The sequence below is a fragment of the Anopheles darlingi genome, chromosome 2 (genome assembly GCF_943734745.1).
Source record: "Anopheles darlingi chromosome 2, idAnoDarlMG_H_01, whole genome shotgun sequence".
Classification (NCBI taxonomy): domain Eukaryota; kingdom Metazoa; phylum Arthropoda; class Insecta; order Diptera; family Culicidae; genus Anopheles; species Anopheles darlingi.
Window position 1 is genome coordinate 43,869,403 of NC_064874.1, and position 17,500 is coordinate 43,886,902.

General features: G+C 44.0%; 4 protein-coding genes across 6 annotated transcripts in view; 2 read left to right on the forward strand and 2 right to left on the reverse strand.

Annotated features, from left to right (window-relative positions):
- Positions 1–6,179, reverse strand: part of LOC125949243 (alpha-mannosidase 2-like) — a 13,039-nt gene extending 6,860 nt beyond the window's left edge. The window contains exons 1-2 of one of the 3 annotated variants that reach the window (XM_049676094.1): positions 5,972–6,179; positions 2,733–3,237 (exon numbers count right to left, since the gene is read on the reverse strand). In XM_049676094.1, the coding sequence (XP_049532051.1) occupies positions 2,733–2,914 (182 nt within the window). In that variant the 5' untranslated portion in view covers positions 2,915–3,237; positions 5,972–6,179. Of the gene's footprint in view, positions 1–2,732; positions 3,238–5,894 lie in introns of all 3 variants that reach the window. The other 2 variants (XM_049676093.1, XM_049676092.1) reach the window with 2 other exon arrangements.
- A 2,640-nt stretch (positions 6,180–8,819) lies between these two features.
- Positions 8,820–10,473, forward strand: LOC125949371 (electron transfer flavoprotein subunit alpha, mitochondrial). Its single transcript, XM_049676341.1, has 2 exons — positions 8,820–9,023; positions 9,248–10,473. The coding sequence occupies exons 1-2, from the start codon at positions 8,979–8,981 to the stop codon at positions 10,199–10,201; spliced, it is 999 nt and encodes a 332-aa protein (XP_049532298.1). The 5' UTR covers positions 8,820–8,978; the 3' UTR covers positions 10,202–10,473.
- Positions 10,379–11,213, reverse strand: LOC125949398 (putative inner dynein arm light chain, axonemal). Its single transcript, XM_049676385.1, has 2 exons — positions 10,491–11,213; positions 10,379–10,414 (listed from the first exon to the last, which is right to left on the reverse strand). The coding sequence occupies exons 1-2, from the start codon at positions 11,211–11,213 to the stop codon at positions 10,379–10,381; spliced, it is 759 nt and encodes a 252-aa protein (XP_049532342.1).
- Positions 11,214–16,586: 5,373 nt separating this feature from the next.
- On the forward strand, positions 16,587–17,471 carry LOC125949400 (DNA excision repair protein ERCC-1). The gene has a single exon (XM_049676387.1). It carries the CDS (start codon positions 16,643–16,645, stop codon positions 17,378–17,380), a length of 738 nt encoding a protein of 245 aa, XP_049532344.1. The 5' UTR covers positions 16,587–16,642; the 3' UTR covers positions 17,381–17,471.
- The last annotated feature ends 29 nt before the right edge of the window (positions 17,472–17,500 follow it).

Below are 17,500 nucleotides of genomic sequence, written 5' to 3' on the forward strand. Positions count from 1 at the left end.
GAGAGATCTAGAGAGAGAAAAAGCGAATGCGGGAAAAAGGGATCGAAAAGGATTTCTTTTTCCCCCTTGGCTAGTAATTTTTGATGACATTCCATAAAATTTCATAAACTTTCTGTCGTCCCCGACCATTCTGTTCCGGTATGATGACGACTTTTCTTCTATCAAGCCCACACGAAGCCCGTTGGCAACACATCGAGCATCGCGTGACGAATTGGAACTATTTTCCTTGTTTTTCCGTGATTGAAGGTAACAAAAAATGTTGCTTTCCATCTATACGAGGATGAAACGATTGTTATACAGGTGCATCGATGTGTTTAAAATGCTTGCAGCTTATTTATTGAAAAAGATACATTTATTGAAAAAGATACATCACTTTTATTTAACAAATGTATTGTTTGTCGTAATTTAATCCAATTAAAGCCGAAAATTAATTATGAAACTCAAGCAAACATATATATTTTACCTTTTATTTGTTTATCGGTTTGGTTCATTGATGGAAGGAAATCCAAACCATTTAAATGAAAGCTTGACCATGTACCCCGCCAGGCTAGTCAAAGCTGAAAAAAAAAACACGGGATATGGCAGCTGTCTGCTTTTTGAACACCGAAATGTCCATTTTGACCACGACTTTCTTACACACAATCTGTCACGTGTGTACTCGAGCCGAAACAACGGAATGAAAACTCCAATGGCACTCGTAGTGGCCGCGCTAGCAACACCAGCATGTTCCCCGTTTATTCCGCTCCATTGTACCGACAGCGTTTCGTTATTCGAAATTTTATTATGAGCGTTTAATGATGCGAGAATATATTGGATGCCACTACTGTTGGGTCACAACCGCGGCCATTCTTAACCAATTCGCTTCGTAGTTCTTGCTTCTGCTCTGCGACGCATCGTAGGTAAAGTACCACAAGTCGGAGCATAAATATTTTGGCTTTCAACAGTGAGGGTTTACTATTAGTGAAAATGTTTTCTAAAATCTAGCTTACAATGTTAATTTATTTGTTAAACTTTAGAATGCTTTCATTATGCAGACAGCTCTTTGAATAAAGTTATGAACCATAAGTAGAATGTCAATAGAAATTAAACTGAATTGGTTTGATCGCATATATTTAGCGAACTTTCCACAAAGTAATGCTAAACTTGGGACAATCACAGCTACCCTACTGGAACTGAAGCACTTGTTGGAACGCAAATGGTCCGAATGATGCACGACCATTGAGCGGGAGCAAAAAACAATCCACTTGACGCATAACTGGAGCGTCGTCGTACTTCTCTTCTGGCTACGATACCATGCCATAGTTACCGATTCCGGCGAAATATTTATCGTCGAATGATTTTTCCGACTGAACGAAAATTGGAAAATTGTGAATATTCAATATCTTGTGGGAAAAATAAAACATCAGCATCAGAGGAAGAGAGGTAGTGGGATGGAAATGCCGCGAAAAACAGGAACACGAATGGTGGCACGAAACGGCGCCATCGGCGAGCCACAAAGTGCGGCGTTCCCGAGCACGCATTACTACCTTCAATCGGGGTACTTTCACTCGTCTTTAGCCAATAGCTGCACCAGATCTTAGCCACATAGTGTCACACATACATACACTTTTACATTCGTGAATCGAAATTTCAGGGTACCAGGCGACTCCATCGGCGAGCTTCGACCGGGTGCAAAGCGGAAGCAACCTGGAATTGCCATGCGCTATTCGTTGATCCCGCCGAATTTTCGTCAGTTCTTCGTCTGGAGAGGGAATGAATGATTACGAGTGATGTGATGCCGCTCGGAACCTTTATGACCATCGTTGCCAATCGAGGGTGACATCGCCAGCACCAATCCGTCCCGGTTGAGTCCGGACTGAATCGGCAGTCGGCGGTCTGCGTGACAGACATTGTGACAGTGACGCGCGGCGTCCCAATAAAAAGTGAATTGTTGACACGATAGTGCCGCTGCTTTTGAGTCCTTCCCCCCTTCTCCCGTAATGGAGGCAATCTCCAAGGAAACATTACGCCGCTCATTCCTTCGGGACTCGTCGTTAGCGTCGACAAGGGGAAAGTTAAACACCATGTCGCCAATTCGATGGCTTTCCAGGGACGTGCTTTCGTCAAGTCGCTGCAGCTCTTCGGTCTTGACGTTTGTAAGCATTATACATATCTACTACGTGTAGAGAGCGTATCCGAGAGGCCCTTTCTGGTCACGCTCCATGGCTTTAAATAACATTTGTATCAAAAGTGCGCTCAAGATGGCGTTTGGGCCATTTTCAGATTTCTGACCTCATTGCGGGAACTGCACAAATAAAGGAAGGAACAGGACTGAGAGCTTAAATACATTTAACACTGATGTCATTAGAAGCGATACATCAAAAGCGTTATCGTATGGCAGAGCGTCAGTTCCCGGGAACGGATTCGAACGGGGAGTCCAGAACCCAAGCAGCACACTAATCAAATTTACCAATGATACATCCAGCCACTGGCCACCCGTTTTTTTTAGCTCGAGTGGTAGAGATCACCAACCGAGTCTAATCGAATTGTCGGAGTACCGAAGTGAGGAGATGGGGGAATCAACGCTTACGATGCGGATGCGAACTCTTAGCACTCTTCCCAGCGAACGGAAAAGCAGACAAACAGAAAATGCTCCAGATGAAGTACATTTGTCCTTCGAGCTCGGAAGAAGCAGCCCGCTGTTATGGGTCAATACAATACATCGGTCATATGTTGGAGATTTGTTCACCTACCGTTTGGGACGCTCCATTTCTTTTGCCTCCATGGAAACTAAAAAATCCATTCCCTGCAGACCGCCGACGGTCGGTTGTGGTGGAACCGTGGAGATGTAGTACAGGCAGAGCAGTATCGTAACAGCCGCAAACAGCAACCCTATGCATCGGATCGACCCCCGTCGAAACAGCTTCACAGCCATGGAAGGGGATAACCAATCTTTACGATTCTGCCACCGTTTACGGTTTCTCAACCACTTCTGGCTGAGTTTTCTTTGGTTTTAAATAATTCCTCACGAGAGTAACCGCTCCAGGTAGATGTAACAAATTTGTTTTATCTTTATGCATGAGATCCGTGGGTTAGGCAGACGGGGTGTTGTAGCTTGGCTTCTATACGCTCACAGCAGCAGCACCACGTCTCTAAGTGATGCTTTGTGTTATGACGTGTCTCTGGCTGCTTAGGAAACGATCGTAGCTTATCACTGCTGCTGAGGTAGCCTTTACGGTTAGGCAGCGCTGTGGATCCCTGGGTGAAAGGAAATTTTAACATTTATGGCTTTTTATAGGAAGCTTGTGTCTCGTAAACTTTCTCGGAGTATTAAATAACTTCTGAGGTATATTGGTAGCTACTTTCCTACCACCTGCTATTCTTGCTTTGGCAAGTAGCTTCTTCAATACATCTTCAATGCTATTTTTAAGATTACATGCGAATAGTGCTTAGTATGTGGTCTATTGCATTTCGAATCATTTGAACAGATCGGTTTGGGTGAACTCGACCACCATAAGCATTAGCATTGAGGATTCGCACCACCCAGCGTTGGAAATCGAATTGAGCCTCGGTGAATCAGAGCCTGTTAAACGTAGCACATCTACTTGTCAGGCTACATACAAATTTGACTTCCGTAAGGCTGATTTTTCGCGCTTGTCGACGCTAATTGAGGCAATTGATTGGAGCAATCTTTTGTCTTGCACCTATTGTGACACTAACGTGGGTTTATTTACTGGTACCATAATCAGATTATTTCGGCAGACTGTCCCTTTGTGTCGCCCAAAAACCGGACCTCCTTGGTCGAATTCGTTATTGAAGCGTCTTCGCAGGCTCAGGTTTAAGTGCCTTAAACTTTACAACCGCCAGCGCTCAGTTGCTAATATGAGTCAATTTTTATTCCATAGTGCTCAATATAAGATGCTCAACAAGCAGCTCTATGCTAGCTATATTCGACGTATGCAGTGTACTCTCGTTAGGAATCCCAGAGCCTTTTGGGGGTTTGTTAATTCTAAGCGCAAAAGCAATAGACTTCCAAAAACTATGCAGATGGGTGATAATTTCTTCACGACGGATTTTGAGAAGAGCGAGGCATTTGCATCACTGTTTTGTAACAATTATGACAGTTCCATCGTTTCCAACGACCACTCAAACGATGCATTGGTTTCCGTACCTGCTGACTCTATTGATGTTCCTGTTCTGTTTATTGACGAGGCTATCATCGTTAGTACGGCATCTAAGCTGAAATGTTCTTTCAACCCTGGCCCGGACAACATACCATCCATTATTATTAAAAATTGTGCGTCAGCCTTAGCCGTCCCTTTAAAAATTATTTTTCAGTCCTCGTTGCTGTCCGGGACTTTTCCTTCTGCGTGGAAGGAAGCATGGATGCTACCGATCCACAAGAAGGGTGATAAGAGTGTTGTTTCCAATTATCGTGGCATTTCCATTCTGTGTGCGTGTAGCAAACTATTTGAGATGATTGTCTCTGAACATCTCCTATCTTGTTCTAAACACTACATTTCATTACAACAGCATGGCTTTGTCCCATCGAGATCGGTCGCGACGAATCTGATTAACTTCATTAAAGACTGCCATAAAACCATCGATAGGGGTAGACAGATGGACACCATCTACACTGACTTTAAGGCGGCTTTTGATCGTGTGTCCCATAAGATCCTGCTAGCTAAACTGTCTAAGCTTGGAGTTTGCCCGCTGCTCGTTACTTGGTTCAGCTCTTACTTGTCCGCTAGGGTTAATCAAGTAAAGATCGAACAGACTGTGTCGTCAATGTTCTGTAATCCCTCTGGTGTTCCCCAGGGAAGCAATCTGGGTCCGTTATTGTTCCTGCTGTTCATTAATGATGTCTCTTTCTGTCTTCCTTCTGAGTGTCACCTTATGTATGCTGACGATTTAAAGTTGTTTGTTCCGGTACATGATTCGACTGACTGCCAGTATCTCCAATCACTACTTGATATATTTGTTGGATGGTGCCAGGTTAACCATATGTGTCTCAACATCAGCAAGTGCCTTGTGATCTCATTTTGTAAGAAATCACATCCAGTGATGGCTGATTACCGCTGTGGCTCCTCGGTGATTGCACGTGTTGACGCTGTTCGCGATCTAGGTGTTACTCTCGACCGCAAGTTGTCATTCACGTTGCACTATGAGAATATAATATTGCGGGCACTGAAAATGCTAGGATTCGTGATCCGTATGAGTTCAGAATTCCGCGATGTCATGTGTCTCAAATCATTGTACTGTTCACTTGTTCGTCCGATTGTCGAGTTTGCGTCTATTGTGTGGCACCCACAGTATCAGTGTTGGACGGACAGGATCGAATCCATTCAGCGGAAGTTTACCAGAGTGGCTATCTTTAAGCTCGGGTGGTACTCGTGGCAAAATATCCCCGATTATAATACACGTTGCCTACTTTTGGGTCTCAGGTCTCTCGAGCATCGCCGTGAGGCTGCTCAAGCCCTCTTTGTATTCAATGTTTTAACTGCGAATGTTGATTCTCCGTCCCTCTTGTCCCAGTTGAGGTTGTTTGTCCCGGATAGACGCCTGCGCAGGCGGACCGATTATGAGCTTTCGTTGTTTTCACGTTCTTCACTGTTCGGTTCGAATGATCCGTTGCTTGTTATCTGTCGTTCGTACAACAAATTCTCGTCACTACTTCACTACAACATGTCTGTCGCATCGTGCCGGAACTCAGTTAATATTGCCCGTATTTAAGACTCAGTTAATATTGCCCGTATACAGACAAATAAATAAATAAATAAATAAATTAGCATAGTGCACGGACAGATGAATTTCTGATTAGAATTGTCTCTCCATTCCACTATTTCAGACCAGAGCATATAAGTGGTGGTGCGCAGTCTCTTTTTGCTAGTGATTTGATATGTTTCAGCACTAACCTACCTCAGCACTACCTAGCTACTGCCAATCATGGTAACTACAACTACAGGTACTTCGGAAAAAAACACTTGCTTACAGCATAAGGCTGAGCAGTTAACGCTTCGATCCAGTTTGTAAACTGCAATTCCCTCACACGGAGAAATCGACGAACACTTCGCCGTGGTTCGATCACACAGCAGACACTTGCTCTGCCAGAAAACTTGAGGATTCTACCATACACTCGTAACTACTTTTTACAAGCGATATCTCACTCTTACGCCCTGGAGTTAAAGGTAATGAAATATTCCGTTTGCATGCCCCCCCCCCCCTAATCTTCCTCTTACTGTGACGCAGCACCAGCTGCTTAACTTCAACTGAATCAACATGGGAACGCACTGTTAGGTTCTAGACATGTTTTTCTATTATGTTGACTGTTTGTTCTGAAGAGCCACATTGCAGCTCAGACCGTTGACTTAAAATAGCACAGGTTGCGCGGAAATCTGAATGGAGAATTAAACGCAAGCTGCTTCAAGAGAAGGCTATTGTTAATTCGGGCCAAAAAATGACCATTTTTTAAAATGGTTGTGAAGATACCATTCAACTTAATTTTTTTTAACCAAATTCCATATTAAATTATAACTTTTCAAGAATATTTGCTCGAATTTTGAGGAAGATTTGTTAAAAACTACGTTCATGGCATTCAACCTAGAAAGGCGAGTTTGAGGAAATGTACTTTTTGCGGTGCCCATCGAAGCTTCCTGTTGCTTCAGGTGAATAATGCAAATCATTTTTTTAACAGATTATAGGTTTATTCAAGTACCTCGATCGTGTTTTGTTATTTTTGAAGATATAAACAAAAAACGAACGAAAATTGGACCAAATGGTCCGAACCCAACTTCAGGGTTAAGAAACGGCTGATTTAAATCATCCGTTACCGTAACGTTACGTTACCTGTTTCAGGAAATCGATAAAAACGTTACCTACCGGAATCCGTTTACAGCAGCAAGTTGAGTTTGCCCCAAGGCAAGGTACTTTAAAAAGACAGGTAGCTTCTTAACCGCTTTGACAGGTCACCATTTTGAATGTGTTTGACATTCATAGCAGGGCGCTTTTATCAACAAAACCACGTGAGTTTCAAGAAGAAGAAGAAGAAGATGTGGGCAAGTTTGGTGGTTTTATCAGGGAAAGTACCTGATTTCACTCTTTTTCGAATGTTTAAATGATTCATCTCTCTATTTAAGATCAATCGAGCGACCGAGTTGTGTTTTACAGCGAGTGAGCACGGTCCAGGAACGCTAGCTAACTCTTGTTCTAGGCCGGGTGGCAAGACCTACGGACCGATACCATATTGAAACACTAGGAAGAATTTTGAGAATATTTGCATAAACTTCAACTTTCGTGCCACTTTTCGTGAATTTGAACTGTCGTAATACCACAGAAAAGCGAAAACAGCTCCGAAAAGAGCGTTCCCGAAGTAAACATCCCACCATCCCGTGAATGTCAAACTCTGAAGTTTTTTCTAAAATACGATCGAGGATTTGTTCTGGATAAAGCTACCTGTCTTTTTAAAGTACCTTGCCCCAAGGTACTTTAAAAAGACAGGTAGCTTCTTAACCGCTTTGACAGGTCACCATTTTGAATTTGTTTGACATTCATAGCAGGGCGCTTTTATCAACAAAACCACGTGAGTTTCAAGAAGAAGAAGAAGAAGATATGGGCAAGTTTGGTGGTTTTATCAAGGAAAGTACCTGATTTCACTCGTTTTCCGAATGTTTAAATAATTCATCTCTCTATTTAAGATCAATCGAGCAACCGAGTTTTGTTTTACAGCGAGTGAGCACGGTCCAGGAACGCTAGCTAGCTCTTGTTCTAGGCCGGGTGGCAAGACCTACGGACCGATACCATATTGAAACACTAGGAAGAATTTTGAGAATATTTGCATAAACTTCAACTTTCGTGCCATTTTTCGTGAATTTGAACTGTCGTAATACCACAGAAAAGCGAAAACACCTCCGAAAAGAGCGTTCCCGAAGTAAACATCCCACCATCCCGTGAATGTCAAACTCTGAAGTTTTTTCTAAAATACTATCGAGGATTTGTTCTGGATAAAGCTACCTGTCTTTTTAAAGTACCTTGGTTTGCCCAGCAGACTTCTTCTCAGTATGGAGATAGTGAGATTAGTGAGAGAGAAAGGTGTGGCAATTCGTTCTCGCTTGCTGGCTGCATATTCGCTCGCTACACGTGCATTTCAGTTATCGCGATAACTTTTTGACGGATTTGTATGGGAAGACGTTTAATTGAGAAGTTCTCGTCGAGAAATTCTCCAACATTCGTCGTCGTGTAGACGCCGTTTAAGGTGGTGTCTCAGCCGCTTTGACAGGTCACCATATAGCCGTGGCCACACGGAGCGAAAATTTGCGCGCAAATTGACAAATTAATGCCAAATCGTTTACGCTTCGATATGTTTACGTGGCCGGGTTGAGGAAATTAAAATCGTTTTGTGGAAGAAAAGGATTGAACACACTAGCAATGATCACTATCTATCAATGTAAACCACAAATAGAACATATTGCGAGCCCTTCCGTTTGCAAACAGCTTTTACTCTAGGTTTTACGCTCCACGGACCTATAATCGTTTGACAGCATGTAAACGGCAAGCGTAAATGTTTTGGCATTAATTTTTTCGTTTGCGCTAGAGTTTTCGCCCCGTGTGGCCACGGCTTATTGATTTTTTTGACAGTAGACCCGATCAACAAAGCAGCGTGCATTTGAAGAAGAAGAAGACAAGGAATAGTTTAGTGGTTTTATCAGGGAAAGTACCTGATTTCACTCTTTTTCGAATGTTGAAATGATTGATCTCTCTATTTAACATCAAACAAGCGACCGAGTTGTGTTTTACCGAAAAGAGCGTTCCCGTAGTAAACATCCCACCGTCCCACCACTGTCAAACTCTGAAGTTTTTTTCTAAAATCCGATCGGGGTTTTGTTCTACAAGAAGCTACCTATCTATTTTAAACACCTTGGTCGGGCCGCGTTCGCAAAAAGTTTGTGAATTCTTTCGTTTTACTTTTGTCCTCTAAGTTAATTGAAAGCAATATACGCACAATGTTTGCGCGCTACTCAGCCTCCCTCACCCGTTCGGCAGCCCAGGTAAGCCAACTGTGGAACAGAGCGGATTTTGCATAATGTTGTGCCACCACAGATCGCGCAGCAACACCCGCCGCGCTGATTGATAACGGGAGATAACGCGAGGACGGTTGCTGGAAGTTTCCGCATCCACCCGCTCGTGTTCAATTAATGTTAATTATGTAATTGATCGAAGCATGCAACTAACCGAGACCGGATTTTGTCCTTTCATCCTTCTCCCTACGTAGAGCTATCGTCGGTTCCAAAGTACACTCGTCGTGGCCGAGCACAACAATGAAACCCTGAATGCCGCGACGGCCAGCGCCGTAACCGCTGCGAAGAAGCTGGGAGGTGACGTGACCGTCCTGGTGGTCGGTACCAAGGTCGGACCGGTTTCGGAAGCGGCCGCCAAACTGGACGGTGTGGCGAAGGTGCTGGTCGCTGAGGGTGATTCGTTCAAGGGACTGCTGGCCGAATCGGTCACACCGCTCGTGTTGGCCACACAAGAGCAGTTCAAATTTACGCACATCCTGGCTGGCGCGACGGCCTTCGGGAAAGCGGTGCTGCCACGGATTGCGGCCAAGTTGGACGTTTCCCCGATTTCGGATATCATTGGCGTCCAGTCAGCCGATACGTTCGTCCGCACGATCTACGCCGGTAACGCGATCCAGACACTGAAATCCAAGGACCCGGTCAAGGTGATCACGGTCCGTGGAACGAACTTTGAACCGGCCGCTGGTACCGGCAGTGGTGCCGCGGTCGAGAAGGCTCCCGCAGGCGACTTTGCCAGCAAAACGACCGAGTTTGTGTCGCAAGAACTGACGAAATCGGATCGGCCTTCACTGACTGCGGCCAAGATCATCATCTCCGGCGGTCGGGGCATGAAGTCGGGTGACAACTTTAAGATGCTGTACGACCTGGCCGACAAATGGGGCGCTGCGGTTGGAGCCTCGCGTGCGGCCGTCGATGCCGGCTACGTAACGAACGATCTGCAGATCGGACAGACGGGTAAGATTGTCGCCCCGGAACTGTACGTCGCGATCGGAATCTCCGGTGCCATTCAGCATCTGGCTGGCATGAAGGACTCGAAGACAATCGTCGCTATCAACAAGGATCCGGAGGCACCCATCTTCCAGGTGTCCGACTACGGACTAGTGGCCGATCTGTTCAAGGCGGTGCCAGAGATTAACGAAAAGTGCTGAGCCTCTCTTCTTGAGTTATGGTTTTTTATAAGAGTTTTTTATGCGCAAAAATTTAGCTACAATACAATAGATAACATAATCGATCATTTCGACTCCGAGTTCAATCCGAGCACAGTCCTTCCAGAGCAACTACCTCGGTCATCTTGATCCTGCTCCAATCCAGAGGCATTCCTAGAATTACTTCTTCGGAGCAATAATTCCTTCCAGTTGAGCCTAGGGTGTCGGCGAGAAGTAAAATCGTTATCAATAAACCTCCGTATCAACGAACTGTACACGCTGTCCTGCCTACCTTCAGTTGGGCGTTCGTTTTCTTCAGGAAAGCTATCTCCTCCGAGTGTTTCTTCTCCTCGGACGCGCGCAGTTCCGCATTCCGGCGTTCGGCCTGATCCGCCTTGATCTTCATATCGCTGATCGAGTTTTGGAGCGCTTCCTTTTCCTGCTCAAGCAGCTGTATCTGTTCCTGGAGCTTCTCCTTGCCTTCCTGTGCTTGTAACGCTTTCCGGATGCCAAACGACACCGAGCTGCAGTAGAGCGTTTCGTAGGCCTCCAGCGACATCGCGATCTCATCGCGGACCCGCAGCAGCAGCAATCCTCGCTCGGTACAGTTGATCGTCACCTGGCGGATCAGCTCGTCGAAGCACTGGGTGTACAGCTCGCGCCGCACCGGACAGATGCCCGTTTCACGGGCCTGTGTTTGCTGCAGGCGTGTGTCCAGCATCTCCTGTAGGTTGATCACATCCTGTCGAGTGGCCGGTGTACTCGAGACGGTCTGCGTCCAAAGCTGACCATCCTCTTCCCAGGTTTTCGGTGGCAGTATGCAGTTCAGGATCTCTTCCGTTTCGCGTGGACTATCGACGACGACGGCCCCACCCGATCCGGGTCGGCCCGTTTGTTCCTTCGCCGTCGTCCCTCCATCCCCTCCCGGTTCACGCTTTTCCACGTGTTTCACCACCAACACTGGATTGTTGTAGCGCACTAGCGTCGTTTGCAGCTCGACGTTACGATCGGCCATCTGTAATGTTGTAAAATCCCTATGCTCCTATGTTTGCTTCAAAGCTGCTGCTACTACCTTTCCGTAGTTCTTTACTGTTTCCGGTTGCACACGTTCCAAAAACCGTGCGGGACTGATGGATTGTGAGTAAAATAAACAGCCACGGCCGGTATCCATGGTAATGGTGGAAGAGTCTACCGGAAGGTTGCTAGGATCTATGAATATGCTAGGTCAACAAATCCAACAAGTTGCCGTTAGTGCACCGAACCCCTTTCTGTTCGATGGCCACGTTCCGATACAGATTTCTTCGCCAGCCCGCCATGCAGTCGGAAGTAGTATGTTTCAGAGTTGGAGCACGAGGTGGAAATCATGTTGTGATACAAATAGTATCAGCCGCCAATTGTAAGTAGTATTTTCGTAACAGGTTTTTGATGTCAAGCTGTATTTTTTTAATATAAAGATCCTTCCTTCACTAATCTATATTCTAATCGGAGTCGGAAAACCCGTAAATCAAATGGCGGAAGTGGTTCCAAAGCATTTAAACAGTGAAATCGAGGAAGCTAACAAAAAAGGACCACTCAGGCATGCTGATGGATGGGATGTAAGTCGTTTTGATTGGCTAAAAGGAGGAAAGCGACGAACTTAGTTATTTGAAGGAAATCAGGATATTGTGATATAAATATAGTAAACTAGCTGCCCCGACAGACTTCGTACTGTCTTTGATCGGTCGTGGGTTTATCGTAAACAGGAACTTTAAAATTTTAGTAGATATAATTTTATCTATTCCATAATTTGGTAGTATTCGATTTATCAATGAACCAAATCAATAGCTAGGTCCGTTAGTGATGTTGGAAATAGAGATGCGACGTGCTTGTAAATATTAGCTGGAAAGTTAACATGATGTTTGAGTTTTAAGGCTTTGCCTTTTGGGCTAAATGACGTCATTTGGAACAACGAATTATATTTTCCCAAGTATTTTTAAAAAAAGTTTGACTTTAGTATTCGGCTTGCACATAGCTCGTTAAGTTCAAATGCAGTGTATTTAACGGCATTACAAAACGACACACTTGATCCATTTTTTCCCGGTATTCAGCTTACGATGATTTAAATAGTCACATGGTAGATCATAACTAAAAGCACCGCACTTCAAATTAACTCAAACGTCGATCGATCAGATCGAGGGTCTTTCTTTTCTCTCGGACATTCTCGGTGATCATTCCAATCGCAAGTTGTTCTTGATAGATAGGATATGTTGGTATTGCTTTCTATTACTATTCGGTTACTGCTGCTTTATATGTTTGTGCATGCAATTCCGATCGTTTACCATGCATAATCCGATACGTAGAAAATCGTCAATGATAAGAGGCACGTAAATCAATAGTCGAAAATTAATATAATTCTTGATCAATTCAAATATTTCGCAACTGAATAAGTTTTTGTTATTGTTTCATGTAAATTGATTTGTGAAAATTAAAGCAACTTCTTAATAAACTCATGACTTAACTAAACTTAAGAAATTGTTAAAATTTAAACCAACAATAGACATACCAATAAAAAATGGTAACGATTTGCAGCATTGCCGGTCCCATGGTTATCATTCCACCCTAGCCGGGCTCCCTTTCTCTCTCTCTCTCTCTCTCTCTCTCTCTCTCTCTCTCTCTCTCTCTCTCTCTCTCTCTCTCTCTCTCTCTCTCATGTATTGGTCTCATTTTTAAAATTATTATTCATGAATTAAACGCAACTATCTAACCTTCCCACCCCTCACTCTGCTCTGCAAGATGTACGGAATAGAGGCTGGTGATGGTGGATAGGTGAAAGAAGCAAGTAAAAGAGTATTAAGTGAATCCAATCGATTTAGAGACCATCAAAACCTAGGAAACGATACCCATATTGCCCTAGGATGTATTTTAAGGATTCGGGTTGTATGGAAGCTCCCCTTTCCCCTCATCCGATGTAGACCAAATTTTGTCCCATAGTTTCTCAGATGACCATCAACAATTGTGCAAGTTTTAATGGTATTCGGTTCATAACTCGCGGAGTAATGAATGTTTTTAACAATCAAGTGTTAGAGAAGGGCATGAAGGAAGGAAGCGGGGGGTTTCTAACCATGCCTATAGCACTCACCGGCCCCAAAAACCCCCACATACCAAATTTGGAGTCAATCGGTCCAGTAGTTTCGGAGTCTATACCGGACATCCGGACAGACACATTCATTTTTATATATATAGATCAGGGTATGCGAACGGAACCTCAAAAAAGTAAGAAAGAAAAGAAGTAGAAGTAAATGTATAAAAAAGGTACAAATGGTTGCTGGGAGAGGGAGCAGGTGCGGCGACACTAACATACTCAAGCGAAAACTTGAGAGTGTTTGGTGTAGGCCCTATAGAGACAAGCGGATCCTTCTGTAACGTACTTTCCGAAACCAGGGTGCAGTTCGGGGAGCAAATTTCTTGAGCATTGATTTTGTGTTATTTGGAGGAAACTGTGCGCTTTGGGGAGATTTTTGTTGAACAAAAAGATGGAAGAGGAGAGTAATGGTAAGTGATTCATTAATTGTCTAACGTAGGCCTCTGTTTTAAGTACTTTTGTGGTTTAGCTGGGAATGAAATTGGTATTGTTACTATTGCTGTTAGTGAGATAAATATGCAGGTTGGTTAGTTATGGAAAGTGTTAAAAGGGTTGTTTGGAGACGTTATAAATGAAACCTGCGAGCGCATAGCCCAAGGCAATGAACTCTGCTCCAAAAATAAAAGAAACGCTTCCGTGTCGGTACCCTGTTCCCTCAACTAGTGCCTAGAAAAGATTCCCGCCAAAAATCGGGTGGTCAAAAACCCGGTGGAGAGAGAAAGAGTTACCGATTGATCTCGGCGTTTTATGGCCGGTTATATTTAAGATTTGGTGATGCAGTTAGAAGTTGATCTTTATAACATTCCGATTACTATCTATTTTCAGATGTGGAAAGCTGCAACACCGCAACTTGCCGGCGGCTTGAGGAGTTGTCCAAAAATCACAATCGGGTGATTGCCGAAAACAGGAATAAACGCTTACAAGGAGATCCAGGTAGCTGCACGTACCAGGTGTATGCATATGAAACCGCCTTTTTTTTATCAAGAAAAAATGTTTATTCTGCGAAAATGGACAAACTCTTATTCTTCAAAGAAATGGCAATAGTTAGCTATACATTTTCCTATCTTTTAGGCAATTTACAAATACCTCGCAAAAAAAAAAAGTCGATCTTTTGTTTCGAACCAATTAAAGGTCGATTTTTTCGAACTTTTGTAAGAATGGAAGCGTTGCTCGGCCAGTATCTGTCCCAACGATGCAAATGAGTGTTGATTCGATAGAACCAAGTGTGGTGAGTTAGCCGCAAGCGATAAATGATCCCAATTGAGGTCTTGTATAGTCTTCTTGGCCGGTTTTCCACGGTGTGGCGAAGCATTTTCATCGAGCAAAATCGGTCTGTTTTATCAATTTCGATATTCCGGTCGATTTATGCGGTTTTTACGGTTCGAAATCGATAGAGTGTTGCTTGTATAGCTCGCTAATAACCCTTTCGCCCAATACGGTATGCAATTCGGTGTCTTCTGACGTTTTTGGTGGTTTCTCGCCATACTCGTTTGTTACATTAAAATCGCCATTTTAAAATTTTTAAAACCACACTTTGCATTGTGTTTCATAAAGAGCATGCTAACCATAAGCTTCGATAAGCATTTGATGCGATTCTATCGCCTAGTTTTGAAAATAGTGGCAGAAAATGATCGATGTCGGCATTTTGCAGTTTTTAAGGACGGAACTTGCCATTTTGTACACAATGAAAATATTGGTTGTAGTGTGAAATTAGAACTATTGCGCACCGATTTTGATTAACAGATGCCGAACGAACAAAATGAAACATTGAGAACGGTTCTACGGTTCCATTTGGCTGAGGTATAGCTATAAGAACACGGAGGGCGGTTTCATATGCATACACCTGGTATTTGGAAAGCAACTTTTCCATTGTAGAAAACTACAACGAGCTGGTCGTGGCGAATCGTTACTTGAAAGATAAGAAGAAGGCTTCTGAAAGCAAAAAAAGGGCTCCATCCGTCTGCTCCTGCACTCAAAGATGGCCCCACACATCAAATGGAAATGATATTCCCAATACAGGATGTAGAGAAATTGAAAGAAGTAAACGATCTTGCAAGAAACGTTCAATGGCGCTCTGCGGCTGAAAAATTCTTGTTGATCAGAGATGCAAGGCTCACAAACCGTAACAAAAGGGCTTCAATTCGCATAGCTAACGCAATTTACGGCAGGACCCTGCTGGGCCAATGTACGTGGACTGGAAGAACGTGGATTCAGCGTTTGCCTGCGGGTAAGGCAAAACGGATAAGCAGAACTAGTTTGGAACTACAAATCTTTGTTAATCAACTTTTTATGGAGGCAGCACAAAAGGTGCAATCCGACTTTTGAGAGGACGAGATTGCAGATGTGCTTAAAAAAATATGTTTAATGGCATCCAGGGAATTGAAAACAATCCGCGTAAGTGGTAAGTGTTTCAATATTTTTTTAGTGTACCTAATGTTACACATACGTTTCCTATACATATAGATGTACACATTTTTTGAAATTGTCTTTGAGAGTCTTTGCCTGTTTCCATGCGTCTGCCTAGTGCCCGAATTTCAAGCATGTAAAAAGCATGTTTAATATATTTGACCAATTTTCTTATGCCTTATTAATGGGAAACATTATGTTCAATAGCTAGCAATCGTTTTCAAAATTCCTAGTTCTAATGGTTTGTTTCTTAAACCTTCATTTTGCAGAAGAGTTGATCAACAAGAGGATGCAAACATCTAGCAGAGTCACAGCATGGCTCGCTGCTGTACCCTTGCAGGTGCTGGAGCAAGTAAGCAAAGATTCTGAGTATAGCATATCTGCAAATACTTATCAGGTGCTAGAACCGACGAGCGATCTTGCTCTGCCATAGAAGATCGTTCCATCGCTCGCGATCGATCGTCCTTGTCCGCTAGATCGATTCGTCCGGCTATTGCGGCGACACTGTCTACACCTTCGCTACATCTCGATTTAGCCCTACCACAACATCTGTCCATCCATGAGGACAAAGTAAACTTTACGACCGAGTTTCTTGGGTTGTGTGAAATTGAGATCATAGTTTCATCTGTCTACTTTCTAGGAATAATAAAGGGTTCTCTTGTAGTTGTAACACAAAAGTTGGTCACGCCATACACCAAATCGTACTCCAGAATATTGGATATCCGACGGCAAGGACCACTCTATCTGTGTCGGTTCAGCGGCACCGAATACGGTTGCGAAAACTAAAAAACGGTCGTTTCAAAAAGAGCACCGTCAACTCTCTCACGAGTGCGTTTAGACGGGCGCGTTCAAAAAGTTCGTAAAAAACGTAAACAACAAACCGGCTTTTCTCGAAATTTTCAGGATTTTCCAGGACGATGGACGACGACGACGATTTGTTGGCTTCGCTGGACATAGAATCCGCTCCTAAACGTGCGGCAATCGCAGAATCGTCCACCTCGTCCAGCACAGAAGGACCATCCTCAAGCGCACCTGTGGTTATAGCGAAAGTTAACAAGAGTAACTGCATTTTGGTGAACCCGAAGCAGCGTGGAAATCCGCTGCTGAAAGCCATCCAAAATATTCCCTGGGAGTACGATGAGGTGGTTCCGGACTACGTCGTGGGTGCTAGTGCCTGCATTCTGTTCCTCTCGTTGCGCTACCACAACCTAAATCCGGATTACATTCACGCGCGGTTGAAGCAGCTCGGTAAGATGTACGAATTGCGAGTGCTCCTCGTCCAGATCGATATTCAGGAGCCACAGAACGCGCTGAAACATCTTACCCGCATATGCCTGCTGGCCGACCTGACGCTCATGCTGGCTTGGAACGCGGACGAAGCGGGACGGATCGTTGAGAAGTACAAACTGTTCGAGAACCGTCCGCCCGATTGGATCATGGAACGAGCGGAGAAGTATCCCCACGAGAAGCTGGTACGAGCGCTGACCAGCATCAAGCCGGTCAATCAGACGGATGCGATGATTCTGCTGCAAAACTACGGCACGCTCGCGAACCTTATCAACAGCACTGAGGAGAAGCTTAGCATGGTCTCCGGGTTGGGGCCGCGGAAGGTGAAAAAGTTGTACAAAACGTTTAATGAAAATTTTCGAAGTTAAATTTTTATCCTATTTATGCTACGCTTTTGCCAGTACGCGATATTTAAGTATTAAAATAAATATTCTTACACAATTTTGTTGAAAACATTGAACTCCCACTGTACATCGTGTCTTTTCGAT